The sequence below is a fragment of the Micromesistius poutassou genome, assembly GCF_964030765.1.
Source record: "Micromesistius poutassou genome assembly, chromosome: 22".
Lineage (NCBI taxonomy): Eukaryota > Metazoa > Chordata > Actinopteri > Gadiformes > Gadidae > Micromesistius > Micromesistius poutassou.
Genome location: NC_140292.1, coordinates 4,237,781 through 4,256,504, shown reverse-complemented (window position 1 = coordinate 4,256,504; position 18,724 = coordinate 4,237,781). Strand labels below are relative to the sequence as shown.

Below are 18,724 nucleotides of genomic sequence, written 5' to 3'. Positions count from 1 at the left end.
TTTGCTTCGGAGATCCTGATTTGGAAATGTCCCCAATAAAAAAGATAACAGTTTACTGTTATCTTTAACTGTTATCTTTAACTGTTATTATGGCCTTTCCAATATTATCACACATAATAACTATAGTCAGACTAGAGCAAAGGATAGAGGACATAGTGGGTTATATATCATCATCGTTGTGAGGTGTTAAAGGACAGAAATGAAGACATAATGGAGATCTTTATGGACAGACAGAACAGGGTGTCAAGGAAAGGAACAGAGGAGAGAAGGCAGAGAATTTGATGGAGGTAAAGCTGCTTCAGAGAATCAATCAGCAGTCAGGTGTATGGGCGTACGTGTGTGTGTGTGTGTGTGTGTCTTTGTAAGTTATATAATAAAGCACATTTTTCATTGCATATCAAGTTTAGTTGTGTTTACTTCTTGACACAAATATGAACTTAAGAAGCCAGCAACCGTGTTCAATAGTGTTTTTTAACGTACCCCTAGGTCACAGCTGCAACACTATGAGACATCCCATTGATTTTTCAAGCTTTTTGAAGATTTAACCAGCATGTTACACCTAGTTAAATTTTAATGGGCAGATTTTTTTAGATAAGATTAATTCCAAAATTGGTGTACATATTTGTATTAATGAGCTGCCCTAATACAAATATTGATCCGTGCCATGGTTGGTTGCCCATGTTCCTGAAAGCCATCTACATTTAGAAAAAACGACTAGAAAATAAAACGTGTTTCAGGGAATAAATAATTGAAGAAAAAGGTTACATTATTCACACGGTGAAGAATTAGAATCCAAACTACAAAACCGTTGGCACATGAAAGGAGGAGAATGACAGAACAAGAGAAAGGGAAGAGGGACGGAATACTAGTGGAAGACGAAGGATGAAACAGATGACAGTTCCCAAGCTGTCACTGTTGGTCGCCAGAGAGACATATGTATTGTCTGACAACCTCTGAAAGTAGAGCTGCCAGCACCAAAGAAAACGTGGGGGGGAAAGGGAGGGAGCCAACACTCATTTTTTCTTCCTTATTTCCTTCGCTCATTCTGTGATTGGTTATAAAAGAGCAGCGTCCCTGCGGTAGTGCGTGGACATATGCTGCGATGACAAGGCGTGCCAATCACAATTGATGATGATGCCACTTAGACTTCAGATACAGCTAAACGGTACACGCGACGAACAAGGCTAGTGACTAGATGGTGCAACACATCCGACATCCAACAAGTCCTCGCTGACTTGAATAGACAGAGGAGGATGGGTGGGGAGGGGGGGTTGAAGATTGGGATGCTTTTAGTTTGTTGCTGTAATGTCTTCATTTGTACCATATGTGTTCAGATTACAGGCAGGCCAGTCTTTCCTGCAAATAGGGAAATACAGACAAATGCATATTTCAGTTGCTTTTGGCCTAGCCAACAGTTAACACTATATTAAAAACACACACATATCCACCCACGCAAACACACACACGCACGCACGCACACATGCACGCACACATGCGCACAAGTGTATATAAACTGAGCACGTCTTCTTTAAAGAACAGATTGTTGACAGAATACATTTATGCTTAAGCAAAATAAGAAAAAAAAAAAAAAAAGTTTAGTACTTACCATTTTTATGAGTTTGCACAGTAGAGATAATACTGTCCATATGGGCAGAAAGCCCTTTGAAGCTGTAACTGTAAAGGGTATATAAATGTGCTTTATTTATAATATTCTGCTTATCAAAAAGCATTATTCATCAGTCTAAGGGTCAGAGAATGAAGATGAAGCACTCTGGCATCTTTAAGTTATGTCTATTGGTGAGGTACAAACGCAGCCCAGGTTTTATTGAACCATTTGGTGTAGTATTGCAGTTTTTCTGCAGCTAAACTTGACTTCTGTAGACGCTCCTATGTAGCATACGGAGAATGTGCTGCAGTAGTAGCATTTGGGTTAAATAGGAGATTACAACTACAAATCACTGTAGCATCAACCATAAGTATCAGATATTAATTAAATTCCCATGACATCAACTCAGAGGTTCTGTCTCAGAATCACTGCATATTCAATTTTTTTTTTGCAATATTCGTTTGGCAAGAAATCAGGAATTTAGTAAGAGGAAACCCACACATTTTTGCTGGGCTAGCAGCATCTTATATCCAGAGTGCACTTTGGCTTGGCCGAGGGGTGGCCTTTTAGAAGAGTTTACAGCCTGGTAGTCAGTGTTAACCCAGCTGATTTGGTCTGTTCTGGCAGCGGGGAGCCCGGATATGGCTGATACGTATAGGTTGTGACCCGACCAGTCGGACGGCGATTCATTGGATAAACCTTTTTTTCTTTCAGCACAAACTTGCTAGCCTTAGCGATAGCTGCATACCAAAATGGCCACCAACGTCTTGGTTGCAACCCTGTGAATGGTTCCTTTATTTCGGTATTGGTCTTCGAGTTTTTTTCCCCCAAAAGCGAGACCAAGATGGATCCAGCACATTTAGTGTTCTAGAATATTCCATGAGCTCAGCTGTAGCTAGGGTTAGCGTTGCCAGGCTAGCTCTCCCAGCAGAGTCACCAGCTCTCTCATTCCGGGCTGTTGTCATGAAGGCCCCTCAACTGTGGGGCCTCTTGTATGATAGCATGCTGCCAAATGTCTAGCTAGTTTTCTCAATTAATAATAAAGCCTGTTAACCCGATCGTTTTAATAGATTTGATTAATTTATTAATTGTATTAATTGTAATGTACAAAATTCTGCCTCCTGATGTTGAGAGGGGGTAGTGGAAATATTTCTGGGACACGTAAGAAAATTATAACACTGAAGCAGGTCAAGGCAAGCCTGAAAATTGCAATTGAAACTTTGAAAATTTTGAGAATTGTACAAAGGACAATGTTACATGTATCAGAAAAATAAACCCTACAATGAAAAGTAAATTGATGTTAGATGTTTTATAATATTTTTAGTTATTAAGTAAGTTAACTATTGTCATATTTTGAGAAAATTCAATAACATGGACAGCAATTATCAAGGACACTTTTCTCCACCGATCGTTTCTGTTAGTTAGGGCGATGCAAAAGGTTTAGCAACTAAGGGAAGGAAATTAGAAATAAATCGGAAGAAGAGGACAGGACAGGATAGGGAGAGAGTGAACTTCAGAAATATTACACAAGCAAACATAGGGAAGTTTGTCAAACGGTGGGAAGATGAGTTAAAACAACAAAGTCAGACATGTGACGATCGCCAAACCGCATGACCTCACGTCCTTCTCCTGGGTTTCGGTTCTTTTTTTTCCCTCCCCAATCAGCCACACTCTTGAATGGACTCTAAAATGTTCCTTGCCTCACAGTTTAGCTCCAGCCCTAATTTATTTTTCAGTCCATCTGCAGTCGGGTTGTGTTTTTTTCTTTCTTTTTTACTTGCAGTCTTGCTCTCAGATCATTATCTCGGGAGAGAATCAATACTGGTGGTCAGAAATGCGTCTCTGATATGGAGCCACACTGAGCAAAAATGATCGGATGCTGAAAGTACCATCATTTGAAAAAGCACTAGAAGAAGAGAGTGAAAGGGGGGGGGCTTTAATATGAAAAAGCATTAAAAGAAGGCAGCTAATGGTTTGACCCTTGCAGTATAGTGAATGTCAGTGCCTTTTTGGTAGAATTCTCCCGAATCCCACTGCTGTTCCATCAAAGTCACGTCGTGCCTCACCACTAAGTCTCTCTCTGAGCTCTCCTTTGTGGTTGTGCCCGTGGATAGCGTAATGGCACTAGGACCCCCCCCGTTCCCTCCAGGGAGTTACTCGAACTGAAGATGAGGGTGGGCTCTGCAGGTAGGCATCCTTGAGCAAGTGGCCTTCACCCCTGCCTGCTCCGTAATGACTGGAATCTGAATTCACTCCAAGTCCCTTTTGGTGAAAGCTTATAAATGACTGAAATATGAAACAGAAGATTAGTAGTTGTAATGACTTTGATCTTATTTTCAAGAGGTCAAGAGGTCAACCCTATAACCCATCCAAAGATTTGGATGGAATAAAGATCTGCAAATTAATCGTGGTCATAATGTTGTGTGTATGTTATGTGCTATGCTGCAGGTGTCTGAGTAGTATGGCTACATAGTGGTGTCTGTCTGTGTGTCTGTGTGTACATGTGTGTATGTGTGTTTTTATGTGTGTGTTTGTATATTTGTGCTTGTGTGCGGTGTGACTACACAATGTTGATAATGAGTGGGTGTGTGTGTCTGTGTCCCTACAGGTGTCTGAGCAGTCTGCATAATGCATAATGCAACATAGTGCTGATAATGTGTGCTTGTATACGTGTGTGTGTGTGTGTGTGTGTGTGTGTGTGTGTGTGCGTGTCCCTGCAGATGTCTGAGCAGTCTGACAACACAATGTTGATCGTGTGTGTGTGTGTGTGTGTGTGTGTGTGCGTGTGTGTGTGTGTGTGTCCCCTGCAGGTGTCTGATCGGTGTGACTACAACATGTTGATAATGTGTGTGTGTGTGTGTGTGTGTGTGTGTGTGTGTGTGTGTGTGTGTGTCCCTGCAGGTGTCTGATCGGTGTGACTACAACATGTTGATAATGTGTGTGTGTGTGTGTGTGTGTGTGTGTGTGTGTGTGTCCCCTGCAGGTGTCAGAGCGCTGTGACTATGTGTACGTGAACGGCAAGGAGACGAGGGGGCGGAGCAGAGTGACGGTGAACTTCACCTACAGCTTCCTGAGCGCCCAGCTGGAGATGAGCGTGTGGATGCCCCGCCTCCCGCTCCTCATCGACCTATCAGACCCCGAGCTCAGCCAGATCAAAGGCTGGAGGGTCCCTGTAACCGCCGGCAACCGCAGGTAATGGCTTTGTCCAATAATACGTGGATGATTGTAAGTTAGGTAAGGCCTGACCATTAAGACTTCCAATTATGTCAAAGACATTTTCTGTAAAAAATGGCAAACTTTATTTCCAAGGAATTCAAACAGAGCAAATTGATTGACTTTTTCCACAGTTTACCTTGAACCAATAATACCACTTTAATTTAACATTGACGTGTTTGCTCAAAAGGACAAGGTGATGGCTTTTTAATAATTTCAATATATAAATTATTCACAATGTAATTTATAGGCATCTTGTATCTTTAAACAGTTTTCGATACTCCATTAGACTTGTGTGACTTGCCTGAACCTTACACTCACCTGAACTGATGTCTCCTCCCAAGGGGGCTCCACTCGTAACCTAGAAACCTTTCCCTGTGTGATTGGATGTGAACGTGAACCTGAACCTAGCGGCTATGTGTGAGTGTGTTGTGGTAAAGGGTTGACTTACCGGACATGGGGGATGGGGTTTTTCTACTCTGCTGGAGAGAGGTGACGAGCACTATTCATGTTGAGTTGTCTGGTGGGCGGCGATTTTCGTGAATATATGTATACAAGTAGAGGTGAACTCTGTAGGTAGATCATAGGGATCTGAAATACAAATGCCACAACAGCTCCCAACACTCCGGTCTTCTTCCTCTTCTTAAAGTGCTTTCCCTAATTGACTGACCAGGACATCTGCCTATTAACTTGCCAAATTAAATACTAGTAGATCAATTTCTGTTATTTTCTATCATAATGCTATAATGGTAACCAGGTATGGTTGCAATTTTGGTTTTGTTTCTGAATCTGAATCAGTTTTTCTCATGGTTTGTACTAAAATCTGTTATGGTCAGCTCATCAATTGACCTTCAACCTTGTTCATCATAATCACTTTGTGATGCAACATTTAATTAGTAAAACATCAGAGTTCAGCTTGGAGAAAAACAAAACACAGAGGCTTAAAGCAGACATAAAATGCTCTGATATGATTCACAATTTAAGTACTACATTTACTATTAACAAATGACGCATTTAGCAGAGGCTTTCATACAAAGCAACTTGCATTTATTTCAGGCCTGAATTTAATTAACTTTTTTGTCAAACTACTGCAGGTGAACAGAATGAGTTATCAGCACAGGCGACATGAACCTACCAAAGGCAGAAACTCCAGGAAGGCTAAACCAGTGTGTGTGTGTGTGGTTGGGACGCATGACGACCATCTAGCAAATGCTTGTGTCGGTTGGTAGCTCAAACAATTCTCACCATCCGTTCGTCCAAAACGTCCTCACAAAACGTGTCGGCTTTAAGCTCAGGACTTCATACTTCCTGATTACTTCATACGACTGCTCTTTTTTAAAAGCGCTGTCTTTTAAAAAGGGAGTGTCAACATAATACAAGGTCGACTGAACACTGCCGGTGCCATAGGCCCCTCTGTTGACCGGGGGTCCCAAGTGAGCTTCATCAGCGAGGCCGTCTAAGGGGTCATTATGAAAAGCGTTTATCAGCAGGCGGGCTTAAAGGCCTAAAGCTAAACCACCACGGGGTGGCGCTCTAACACTAATACCCTCTTACACTGCAACCCCCCACTGCAGGACTAGGGCCAACATCTGGATGAGGGAGTGGATCAACGCTGTGTGTGTGTGTGTGTGTGTGTGTATGACTGTAATCAGATTTAGTGGACTTAAGCCTTAACGTGTAGTACTTTATTAATAATGTAGTACTGTATTAATAGTTGCATTGGGAAGTATTTCCCAACGTCGCTGTCAAACCCGTGGATTGTTTAATCGAATCAATTGTACAATGGTAAGAAATAATTCAAATATTATTAATGTTTTCAGCCTTATTCTGAAACAATTTATGTGTTTGCAGATTAAAACCAAAAGCACAAACCGCCTTCAAAAGACAGTTTTTAGTAGTGTGCAATAGCTGGGCTTTTTATGCTGTTCCTTAACACTTCTGTTGATTAATTCCATTATCAGGGCCATACATTTCTAAGAAATATTCATATTTAAAGAAAGATATTAATAAAAGATATTAAAAATATATTTAAAATAATCTTATTCAGGTATGTTTTTTGAAAAGGTATCTAGCAACTTCTTGTTTGTAGCGAGTCTATATGCCAAACAGGTTTGATGATGAATGGTTCTGTTCAACATTATGTGTAACAATGAAGTTATCGATTGAACTGTTGCCTGGGCCCTAGAGATGTCAGTGTTTGAGGTGAAGGGAAAACACCATAAAGGGCCAGTGGAGGGTGCAACCAAAACAAATCATGCTCACTGTTTTATCAAGAATACCTTTTCTTATTGATTCATCAGTGTGTAGAAACGTCTAAAACAACGTCAAACATTTGAGTGCAAAATGCTCCTCCTTTTTCCTGTGAAGCGTCCTAAAAAAGTAGTAAATTTTATAATCTTTAACGTAACGTAAGAAACAACTCACCAGTCCAGTCTGTGTAAGGTCTGGAGTACTGAGTACTGACACAAACACACCGACTATCTGGCAACTCTGCGGGTTTAAATGTTTGATGCTGCTGATGGCTGCCATGGCAGTTGACTTGGATGTGCTTTGGTTCATGGGCTTTGTATCCGCTGGAGGCTGTGGGGACGTGGGTGGATGGGGTGAGGACGGGGGATCTTTGTTTGGTGTTGTTGATCCCCGCTGGCTGTTGGGCTGCTGGTCAGCGCTGGCCTCCCTGCAGTTGTCAGCGCTTTGATCACCCAGAAGCTCTTGGAATTATTATTTCATTTGGGCGAGTTTAGTGTCATTTGGGACTGGCAGCTATAGAGTGACACATAACATTGATTCTAACTGGTGTGATTCTACCACAGTGTGTAGAGAGGCTGTGTGTGTGTGTGTGTGTGTGAGAGAGACCGTGTGTGAATGGCGTGTGTGTGAGTGTGTGTGTGTATGTGTGTGTGTGCGTGCATGCATGTGTGCGTGTGAGAAATGGTGTGAAATGTGCATGTGTGAGTGTGCATGTGTGGATGTATGACTTTGTGCGTACGTTTATGTGTGACTGTTTACTGCTTGCGTTTGTGTGTGAGTGTGCATGACTGTGTTTGTGTGTGTGTGTGAGAGACTGTATGTGTGTGCATGTGTGTTTGTCTGACTGTGTTGATTGCTTGTGTGTGTGTGTGTGTGTATATATTAGACTGTATTAGACTGTGCGTGTGTGTGTGTGTGTGTGTGTGTGTGTGTAGGTGTGACTGTGTGGGACTGCGTGTGTGTTTGTTTATATGTGTGACTGTGTGTGCGTGTGTGTGTGTGTGTGTGTGTTTGTGTGTATATGTGGGACTGTGTGTGTGTGTGTATAGGTGTGACTGTGGGACTGCGTGTGTGTGTGCGTGCGTGTGTTTGTTTATATGTGTGACTGTGTGTGTGTGTGTGTGTGTGTGTGTATATGTGTGACTCCGTGTGTGTGTTTGTGTGTGTGACTGTGTGTGTGTGTGTGTGTGTGTGTGTGTGTGTGGGACTGTGTGTGTGTGTGTGTGTGTGTGTACTTGTGTGACCCATCTCATTACCTTGGGAGACCTGGCGTGTGTCCGTTGCATCATGCTGCGCTCCAGATGCTTCGGTCCACAGCTGATCACCAGCACTTTGTTTCGAGCTGTCCTTCTGTGGCTACTGTAGATGAGGGGACGGGGGTGGAGAGAGGGGGGGGGGGGGGGGGGGGGGGGGTTGGAACCTAGCCAAGCCTCTCGGCAACAGCATGTTAACCCATCAGTCCATTTTTCTGCCCGACAGGCCACGCCTCATTGAAGCTAATGGACACTGTCACTTCCCCCCCCCGAATCATCTGACTGGTAGGGAGAGGGACGGAGAGGGAGGGGATGGGGTAGAGAAGGTGTAGAAGAGAAAGAATAAAGCCTCTTTTACCACTGCACAATACACCCAACTAACATTTAGCTCTGGTCTTTGGGGGGGAAATGTTAGGTTCCCAAGGACAAATGACTCTGCTCGGCAGTCCCCGGGAATATATCGGCTCCATCTCCCATCCATCCGTCGGAAACATGACAACTGGTCAGACATGCACATTTTTCTTCCAAATGAGCCGAGTCTGAAAGAGAGACTGAATAAGCACCGAGTCTGAAAGAGAGACTGAATAAGTAACGGACAGAAACAATGACGTAACCACTGTAACATTTTCACTGGCCTCCAAGCTGTTTAATTACTCTGTTTTCCGATACAACTGTGGCGTCATACCAGAAAAAAATATTCCGAGAGGCATGCTTGTCTGCTGACAATGGGAAAGGAGTCAATCTCCCCACCTTTTGGCGGGTTTTCCCGGGTTTTAAAACCTGCGAATGCACACTAATTGTGGTGATTAAAGGACAAGTTTACACACACACACACACACACACACAAGATTAGACGAGGAGTTGAGGGACAGTGAACGGATGGAGGGGTAGAGATAGGTTCTCACGGTGGAAGAAACTTTGAAGAGAGCCCAAGTACACCAAACAGATTGATAAGGAATGTTGATAGTGTTGATAAGGAATGCACCAAACACACTGAGGCAGACTACAGCGAGGCCCCTCAGGGACCTACAGTCCTGTACCGCTGCAGGCCTCTGTTGTCTCTCCCAGTTTGTTGGCCGCTGAAGATGAAGAGATTGGAGATCAGTCGAGGGGGAGATCAGTCGAGAAGCATTTCCAACCGAAAAGAAAGAATTATATTCCAGGTTTAGAGGGGCTGAAATCAATGTGCGTGCCGGTGTCAATGCATGTTCTCATCAACTGTTTCATTGTGGCTCGGCAGCAGTCCGCTCATTTAATTCAGCTACACCTTTACACCTGATGTGGGTGAGTGTTATGAGATCTGAATCATCAGATCTACTGTTTGTTTTTTTTTGTTTATCAGGTGGTATCTGATCTGAAAATGAAAATCCTTGATCTGCAAAACACAATAATAAAAACACATTACAGAGAGAGAGAGAGAGAGAGATAGTTATCCCACAGCTCTCTCACACACCAAGGAGCTCCGTGTCTCACCATCGCCACAGCAGGGCAACCAGAACTCCTGCCATCTCTCTAATAGCCACCATTACCCCAACGACAACAACAAGTCCTCTTTCCACAGGGCTGTTTGCGTGTTATTGTCTCTCACCGCCTCTCCTCCCTGCTCTATTGCCTCCTGCAGGTACGAGAGGGGGCGGGGCTCATCCAGGGAGGAAGGTGCAGGAGGAGGTGGTGGTGGTGGAGCCAGGGAGGAGAGTGGCTGTGTGGCCCATTACCAGAGCACCACGGTGCGTGTCCTCACACACTTCCTGGTGGACACCGGAGAGGAAGAACGAGGAGGTGGATCATCCGCAGGGGACGAGGCTTCCAATCAGCAGGACTTCCTGCTCGGCACTGATTGGCAGGTAGACGTGACCCACCTGGTCTTGGAGTCCCTGAAGGTGAAGGACCCCGACACCGCCCGGTTCCTGCAGGGACAGGTCCTCGTGGGGTTGTCACCCGGCACCACCAAAGTTCAGGTGTGTGTGTGTGTGTGTGTGTGTGTGTGTGTGTGTGTGTGTGTGTATGTGTGTGTGTGTCTGTGTGTCTGTGTCTGTGTCTAGTTGTGTCTGTGTGTCTGTGTCTGTGTGTCTGTCTAGTTGTGTCTGTGTGTCTGTGTGTCTGTGTGTGGGTGGGTGGGTGGGTGGGTGGGTGTTGGTGTGTCGAAATCTTGACTATTTATTGTGTCATTTGGAAGTATTTCTTACCCTGCAAACAACCTGCTGCTCATTCTGATGTTAAACCTTGTAGACCACAATATACCTGTTATGGTGTGTTTTGTTGACTAAAGTTGGTTAGTTGGTACCTCTGCATATTGGATGTAGGCTGTTCTAATGTGACACGCATGTGAATCTTGTGTGCGGTTTCATTTTCTTTATTATATTTTGTTAGGCTTAGCTCGACTGCCCCCTCTCCCCGTTACTACAGCCCATCGATGTGTGTGTCTGTCACGCATATGAACCAATTAAGGCAAGTTGAAAAGAGAGACTTTCTAAGCATTCTGAGAAAGCGAGAATGTTTCAAAAGGTTTTTCCCAACCTCTAGTTTTACAGTTCCAACTCCCCACAGTGTGTGTGTGATCCAACTGTTGATTGTCAATCGGGGGAGGGGAAACTTTGTCGGGACGTGGGGGGGGGGGCCTCGATGCTCGGTACAGACTATCCCGATCCAATCTGAAGCTGACCGATCTGTTCTACGCATCGTCGCCAGAGTCATATCCGACATGTTTAATATTTACGATTCGAAATGGATACGGCGCCGTTAAAATACGGCGCATGTCGGTCCTCCTAAAATGGAATGAAACATAGATGCGCTGCGGATGTGCCTGCGTTTTAGGCCAGCCTCCTGTTTTAAACTTTGATCAAGAGAAGCAAAGAAAGGACGACAGAAAGAAGGGGCAAGAAGGAGATGAGAAGAGGAGTCCACTTTAGAGGAGATGGGATTTAAACGGTGGAGGTTGGGGTGGGGAGGGGGGGGTGGGGGATACAATTTAAGAAAAAGCAAAGCGCATTGATCGCAGGGTGGCACAATCTCCTGAACCAATCAGAAGAGGACAGTCACAGGCCCGTGTGGCTCGTGGCTCATTCAGCCTCTCCTGCACCAGTGAGCTCACGTGTGTGTGTGTGTGTGTGTGTGTGTGTGTGTGTGTGTGCACCGTCGGAACCCTCTATCTTATTTATTTATTAAGAAACAACACACCTTCTGTGCGGCATCGACAGGTGTGGCCCCCACTTTGGCTGTAGAACAACATCGATCGGCAATTAACAAGATAGTAACACCGAGAACGTTGCGGATCCATGGACCTGAATCTTTAATCTCTTTTTCAGTTTGTCTCATATTGTAGAGTGTGTGTGTGTGGGGCTGTGTGTGTGTGTGTGTGTGTGTGTGTGTGTGTGTGTGTGTGCATGTGTGGTGATAGGGACGAGACAAGAATACAACATTTAAAATTGATGAGTACATTTGAATTTAAATAACTGAGCTGAATGAAATGGTGATGGAGACTATGGCCCCACAGATGAAGGAACCTTTATATTTGCAGTATTACGAATGTTAGAAACTGGGTGTCAGTTGCGGTCCTGTTGGGACCTCTTGCAAGAATTACCGCCTATCACAAAAGCTGTCGCCAAAGTGGACAATAACAGAAATCGTTCAAATTGCCACTTTAAGCAATGTGTAACAATGCTTGTTTTTTCCTCAAATTTTCATTATCTATGGAGTTGTAGCACTTCTAAGCAAAGAAAAAGGTGCAAGCCAATTTGAACTTTTTCTCGCTCTCTTTCTCTCCAATAGTAATCACTTTACATGGGCATTGACTTCACACATCATCAATGCCTCACAGGAGCATCCTCAGTCCAGTATTGACCGTGGGGTGAGGGCTGCTGGGAAGTTTTATTTGAAAGCAGAATTGTCTTTGCTTCACTGAGATTTTCGGTTGAACTTCCAACAAGGCATCTTTAACTGGCATTAAAAGTGTTGCCCTGGGTGTCACCGCGATGGACCTTGTTTAAATGATTGTCTAATGAGGATAATGAGGAAGGTTATGCACAAAAGATGTGAGGTTGTTGATCTCATTTGCTGAGGCATTATTATACATGCAGATATTTTCATTTTCGATTGCAAAAATAATAGGATGTACTGTTTCTCTGAGCTAGACAGTCAAACATATATACCATACCCCTATCGCACAAGGATCTTTGAACTTTGAGCATTGAGCTTTGATTGGCTGATTTTGTCATGTTTGTCTGTATGTCAGTCTAGTTGTCTTTATGTTGCTGTCTCTGTATGCATGTCTGTCTATCAGTATGTCTGTCTTTATGTTGATTCATGTGTCTGTATGTCTGTCTGTTCGTTTGCACGTCATTTTTGGAAGATTAAACTTAACATTTTGAACATGCTCTACTTTGTGAGCTTAAGCCAGATCTAGCCTAGTGGATTGCATCATTTCTGATGAACATGTCTCTAAAAGTTTGTGTTGAGCAGTGATTAAGAACCAGAGTTAAGACTAGAGGTCTTAACATGTTTTCCGTTTTTCCATGCAAGCGTCACATTGACTACCGAGATTGGCCACGGACTGGAGAGATGCTAGGAATGGAAGACATCGCTGGACGATAGTGTTGTTTACCTGCAAGCCTTTTAGAGGCTGGGCTATTGGTGGAACTATTTTGCATAGTGATCCCCACAATGAATATGTATAAACACATTTGTGAGTAATTCTGTTCAAAACGAAAAGCAACATAATCCACTTTGATCCACACGGCTTACTCAATTGATCATGAACGCGATTCAAGACAGTTTTCCCTCAGCGTTGGCATTTTCTGTCAAAACAATGCAAAATGGATGTAGTGTTTTGAGGGATAAGACGGAGTGGGCAGTTATTGTCTCAGTCACGTCAATGTTGTTTTGAGGACTGGTCGTAAAGCATTTGAGGGAAAACTGGGACAAGACTAGCAGCCCTGCTGGCGATGGCTAAAGGTTTGTATGGTTCCTTACCTTCTTCCTTAAAGTACAGCAGTGGCATGAATATGGAAGGTGGTTTATGCATATGCTTATTATATACACCTGTAGAGGTGTATATAAAAAGTTTAGACAAGACATCAGGAATTTGGACATGGAATTTTTTATGTGCTACATCACAGTCATTGTGTGTTCATGGAACAAGTTAATTGTCGCACTTGGGACTTTAAAGTTGAACAGACTCTGGTTTACTTTATGACTTTTACCAATTCTTAGACGCACCTGGGAACTTCGGAAAGTGGTTCGACGTGTTGGACGTTACTTCGGAGACTTTGAAACCTAAATTAAATTGTTTTAAGGGAAGGCTTGCCGAGGGACCTCCCAACTTTGGATATAGGTCAGAGGGAAAGGGGGGCCGGCGTCTCTTGAGGGCATCTGAATGAGGTTGGAGGAGGGAGGACCCCCGATGGTAGAGGCAGTGGTGCGGTTCTCGGAGCAGAATCGGAATGAAAACCTGGATTTTTATTCACTCCGGAGGGGGTCAAGAAGTTCCCCGATCCCCTCAGTGAAGGCTGTGAAAAATGATGCAGGATTCTTTCGGCGGTTCCGCAGGGAATTGAAATTCAAATCCTGTCAGGAGAGGAGGAGGAGAAGGCTGGGGTTTGCCACTTTGTCTAACCTTGAGTTGAAAGTTTAGCCATCCCTCTTCCTGTCACCAGACGGTGATGCATGGCGGTTTTTAATCGGGGCGGTGTTTTTAACGTTACCCCGTTTTGATTCTGGTCGATTCTAAGAGTGTACGTGCGCTGGAAAACCAAAAAAACATTTGTGGCCATGTCGTATACAAGAGCTGAATGGCTGCTTGAGTGAAAAATGAAAAAAACTGACAAATAGAAAGCAATATATTCAGTAGAGGGAATACATTCAAATTGTTTGCTATTCATAACGTATGGGTGGACAGTGCTTGTGAAATGCTAGCCATTCATTCCTTTTATTTTGATCAAGTGCAATTTTTCTTTTCTTTTTTTTTTCTCGCCTAGCGCTAAATTGCTTCTCGTTCAAAGTCAAAAGGAAATGACGGGAGGTAAAAGGCAAGAAGGAAGTGGAAAAAGGGCCCAGTCACATGCCTGCAGGGTGCTAGAATCGAATGATTGTGTACTGTATTATTATAACAACATATAATCATACTTATATCTTTTTTTAACATTATCATGAGAAGCAAGGATTTAAACCATGGTGGGTGGGTGGAAGAACGGTCTGAATAACAATTTAGAACTTATTTAATGACCTTTCATTAAATGTGTGTACATGAGCCTAGATCACCGCTCCGACAAAGATAAGTCTTGCCACCACCTTGTTTCGAAGGAACTGAACATCCCTTTCATCCCTGGGAATCAAGTAGCAGAATAGGCTTCTGATTGCATGGCTCGTCTGATAGTAACCAAGGTACATTTTCAAATCTCCACAAGTCAAAGAGCCCTAATCTCCCCATCTTCTATATCAATGGACCGCCAACCATTGATAGCAAGTGTGTGTGTGTGTGTGCGCGTGCGTGCGGGCGGGCGGGCGGGCGGGTGGGTGTGTGCGTGCGTGCGTGCGTGGTTATGTGCGTTTCTGCAGGTGCTCTCCCCTCTGTCCTCGTCAGTGCTGGCTGAGCGGAGCATCAGGGTGGTGGATGATAAAGTCAGTGTGACAGAGCTGGGGGTGCAGCTGGTGTCTGGGCTCTCCCTCTCCCTCCAGCTCAGTCCCGGGAGCAACCGGGCCATCGTCGCCACGGCCACCACACAGGAAGTCATCACACAGCTCAAACAGGTACCGTTACAATTAGGGATGGCGAAAATTTCAAATATTCTTGACCGACCACCGAGCCTCATTAACCAGTTGAAACTGGTTAACCGATCAGAACAGCCATTTCGAGCCGCGACAGCCACCTGCTATTTCGTAACTCACACACACACTCTGCCCCGGCCCCGCCCTTCACGTCACTTTTTTAAATCCCTTACAGTGCGAAACATGGAGTCCAAATGGCTCCATAGTTTGGAAATGGTTTGGGTACAAGGTGATAGCGTTGAAAATACAGGTTGGATATGAGCGGACACGGGGATAGCACCCGGTCCGTCCGAGTGAGAGGCAGTGGCTGTAACAGCGGCATGACCTGTGTTTGAACGGGTAACGCCCACAATGGTCTGAGATGGCACGGACCTGGTTGCAACCCTGCATGGGATTCACCAGGGGCCAATCGGAAGAGGGCAGCGTTAGGAGCTCATTTGAAACATTGCCACGGCTCATTTAAGAAAATGACAGCTCAGAAGAAACGCCGCTTGTTTAGTTTGGATGAGACGGTAGTGCTAATAATAATAAAGCAAGATGATGATCATCATTACCTTATCTGTTACCATTGAAGATCCTGAAATGTAGTCATTTCCAAATCCAAGCCCAACTTATGCAGAATATTGCCTAATATACTGCAACATGATAAAACAGGCACCTTCAGAATGCGTAAAAGACGCACCGGCCAAGGCAGGTCTAACTCACTGTGTGTCTTCTAATAACGGACAGAACAACTCTTTTTTTGTATAATTATTTTTTATTTTTCACAAAGACAGCTGTCAAGACTTAACTTCTCTTAATAATTAAGAGATCATATTCTCCGCCGCTCACATGCGGGAATAATTAAGACTTGAGGAGAAATTAAACAGTGGGCTAGAGACGCTGTGTCCGTCCAACTTCACCAAGTCACCTCATCTGATCATCTTTTTGTGTGAAGTGAAACCAACCCACACACCCCACAGTCCACACTGACCCCAATTTCTTTTTTTTACCGACAAGATTGATCGGTTAACGTTGATACGGTCAACCATCGGTCAAACAGTCATCAGTTAACATCCCTAGTTACGATGTAACCTGATGTTACAAATTTCGCTTTTGTTATTGTGTCGTTTTATTCAACAGTGAACAGTTTAAAAGAGTGTTATTACAGTCTGTAAGCATGCAGAGCGATTCTATACTATTCTATTTTACTATACCATGCTATGCTATACCATGATTCCCCTGTTGTTCCTGACTTCATATCGCCCTCCTAGAATTGTTTTTCTCACTGAATTCCAAGTATATGAAATCCAGTAAAAAAAAAAGTTCTCCATGGTGGGAATTGATACATGAATATATTGATACATTGATACGTTGTAAGAATACAATATGGAAAGTGGCCCATAGAAAAAGTTCCCTCTGAGCCTCAGCCACATGCATAAACATAGTCGGAGGATTTGCTTCGGATTGAACTGACCTCTAGGAAATTCGCCAAGGACACATCCCCTCGGCATCCACCGGCTGATTATTCCGAACCGAGTACACACAGGGATGCATTTCTTGCACATTTGCCCCCCCCCCCCCGCCACACTTTCTAGTTCCTTGCAGAGATTGCTTGGCCATGCAAGAAATGGAAAATCTATTTCAAAAGCTCTGATTATGTTATGTTATGACAAGACGAACACGGCAGCCTTCGTCTCTCTGAGACGTGGGCTTCTTTCTCCACAAGAACATGCTGATTTTGATTAGTCCCCATGTTGGTAGACGTCCATGGTAATGAAAGTACCTTTTAAAATCCACAAGGGGCTGTGGCTTTCACTCTCAGTGCCGTAATGGAATGCCACTGGTTTTAATTCCAGCTCCGATCAGGCGCTAATGGTGTTGCAGTCAACATGTTGTCTTCTGGCAGATTAACATTGACATCACCTACTATTCCAGGAATAGTTGATGAAGCAGATGTTTAGTAGGAATAGTATTCCTACTAAACTTCTGCTTCATCTGTCGCCCACCGCTCTGGCTGTTCTTTCACCCGTCTCTTCCTCGTCCTCTTTCCCCTTTATCTCGCTTCCTCCAGGAGTCTCTCATCAGCGCCTGGCTCCAGTTCAGCGACGGCTCCATGACCCCTCTGGACAACTACAACCCCGCCCACTTCCTGCTCACCGCCACCTCCCTGGACGAGCAAGTGGTGGCGGTGCGGCGCAGCGACGCCTGGAAGTGGCCCGTGGTCGTCAGCACGGGAGACGGCCAGGGCCTGCTGGTGCGTGTGGAGATGATGCAGGTGGACGCCTGCCAGAAGGCGCGGCAGCGGGCCGTGCTGGCCACCGGAGTGGGCAGCGTACGGGTGCGCGTCGGCCAGCCCGAGGAGCGGCCCCACGGCCAGCCGCCTCCGTCGTCGCCGGCGGCGGCAGACCGGCGGGGGAGGCGGCCGGAGTCCCCGCCCCACTACGGTGGCTCCATCGGTGACGTGGAGGCAGGGATCATGAACCGCGTGGCATCCACCGCCCGGGCGCCCAGACCGACGGGGCCCACGGACCACCCCCGGGCCGCCCCCCCCCAAAGACCCAACGGCGGACGCCTCTTGGCGGACGGCTCCCAGGCCGGGATCCCCGGCGACTTCTCTGAACAGTACCCGGATCAGTCGGAGCTGGTGCCTCGTGGGGGTGGTGGTGGGGGTGGAGGTGGGGGAGGTGGGGGTGGCGGAGGCAGGGGCCGCACCGTCAGCGAAGACGAGCTGGTGACCTCGCGGCGGGGCAGCCTGACGGACCTGGAGATCGGCATGTACGCCCTGCTGGGGGTCTTCTGCCTGGCCATCCTGGTGTTCCTCATCAACTGCATCTCCTACGCCTACAAGTACCGCAGCAAGCACCTGTCCCTGGAGGGGCCCGAGTCCCTGCCCCACGCCCACGACTGGGTGTGGCTGGGCCAGGAGGACGGCCTGTGTCTGCAGCAGACGCAGCAGCAGCAGCAGCAGCAGCTGCAGGAGGAGATGTGTGGAACCCTAGAGGAGGGCAGCCAGCTCCTCAACGGGGGCTCCTTCCAGCGGGCCGGCGCCAGCGTGCCCGGGGGCGGCGGGGGCGGAGGGGGCTGCAGCGGGATCGCCCGGGACCACAGGAACGAGGCACTGAACTCGCCCACTACCAAGAGGAAGAGGGTGAAGTTCACCACCTTCTCCAACGCCAACAAGTCGAGCAACGGGTGCCAACAGACGCTCAGCCCCATGGCGCTGAGCATGAAGACCAGCGAGATCAAGTGGGTGTGTCCGGACATCGAGCTGGGGAACTCCCAGGATCTGAGGAATTACATGGACAGGCTCAACGAGAATGCCACCAAGAACATTGCATAGGAAAATAGGAATGTGTGCGTGAGGATGTGTATGCGTGTGTGTGTGTGTGTGTGTGTGTGTGCGTGTGTGAGCGTTTTTCCACTATCCGCGGATGAAACTCACCCGAATGCCTTCAGCGTAAGGAATAACCCGGGCATCAGGGCGGTGAGGAACACAATGGGAACGGAAAACATAGACTGCTGGTCGACTGTGACCACAGCAACAGGATAGCACGCTCTGCATCTTTGTTGTCTCCATGGAAATATGTTTTGAAGGGTCGAGGAGGCCACGGACATCAAGGGAATAGGATTTCTCGTGACATGAAAGCAGAGAGGGGGA

At 45.8% G+C, this 18,724-nt stretch overlaps 1 protein-coding gene across 1 annotated transcript in view; it reads left to right on the top strand.

The window, feature by feature from the left end:
• LOC311367532 (transmembrane protein 132C) overlaps window positions 1-18,406 on the top strand; it is a gene marked incomplete at both ends in the record, with an annotated part of 92,687 nt that extends 74,281 nt beyond the window's left edge. The window contains 4 exons of the mRNA XM_084486363.1: window positions 4,590-4,798; window positions 9,944-10,280; window positions 14,875-15,066; window positions 17,138-18,406. Of these exons, the coding sequence (XP_084342489.1) occupies window positions 4,590-4,798; window positions 9,944-10,280; window positions 14,875-15,066; window positions 17,138-18,406 (2,007 nt within the window). The remainder of the gene's footprint in view (window positions 1-4,589; window positions 4,799-9,943; window positions 10,281-14,874; window positions 15,067-17,137) is intronic.
• Between the last annotated feature and the right edge of the window lie 318 nt (window positions 18,407-18,724).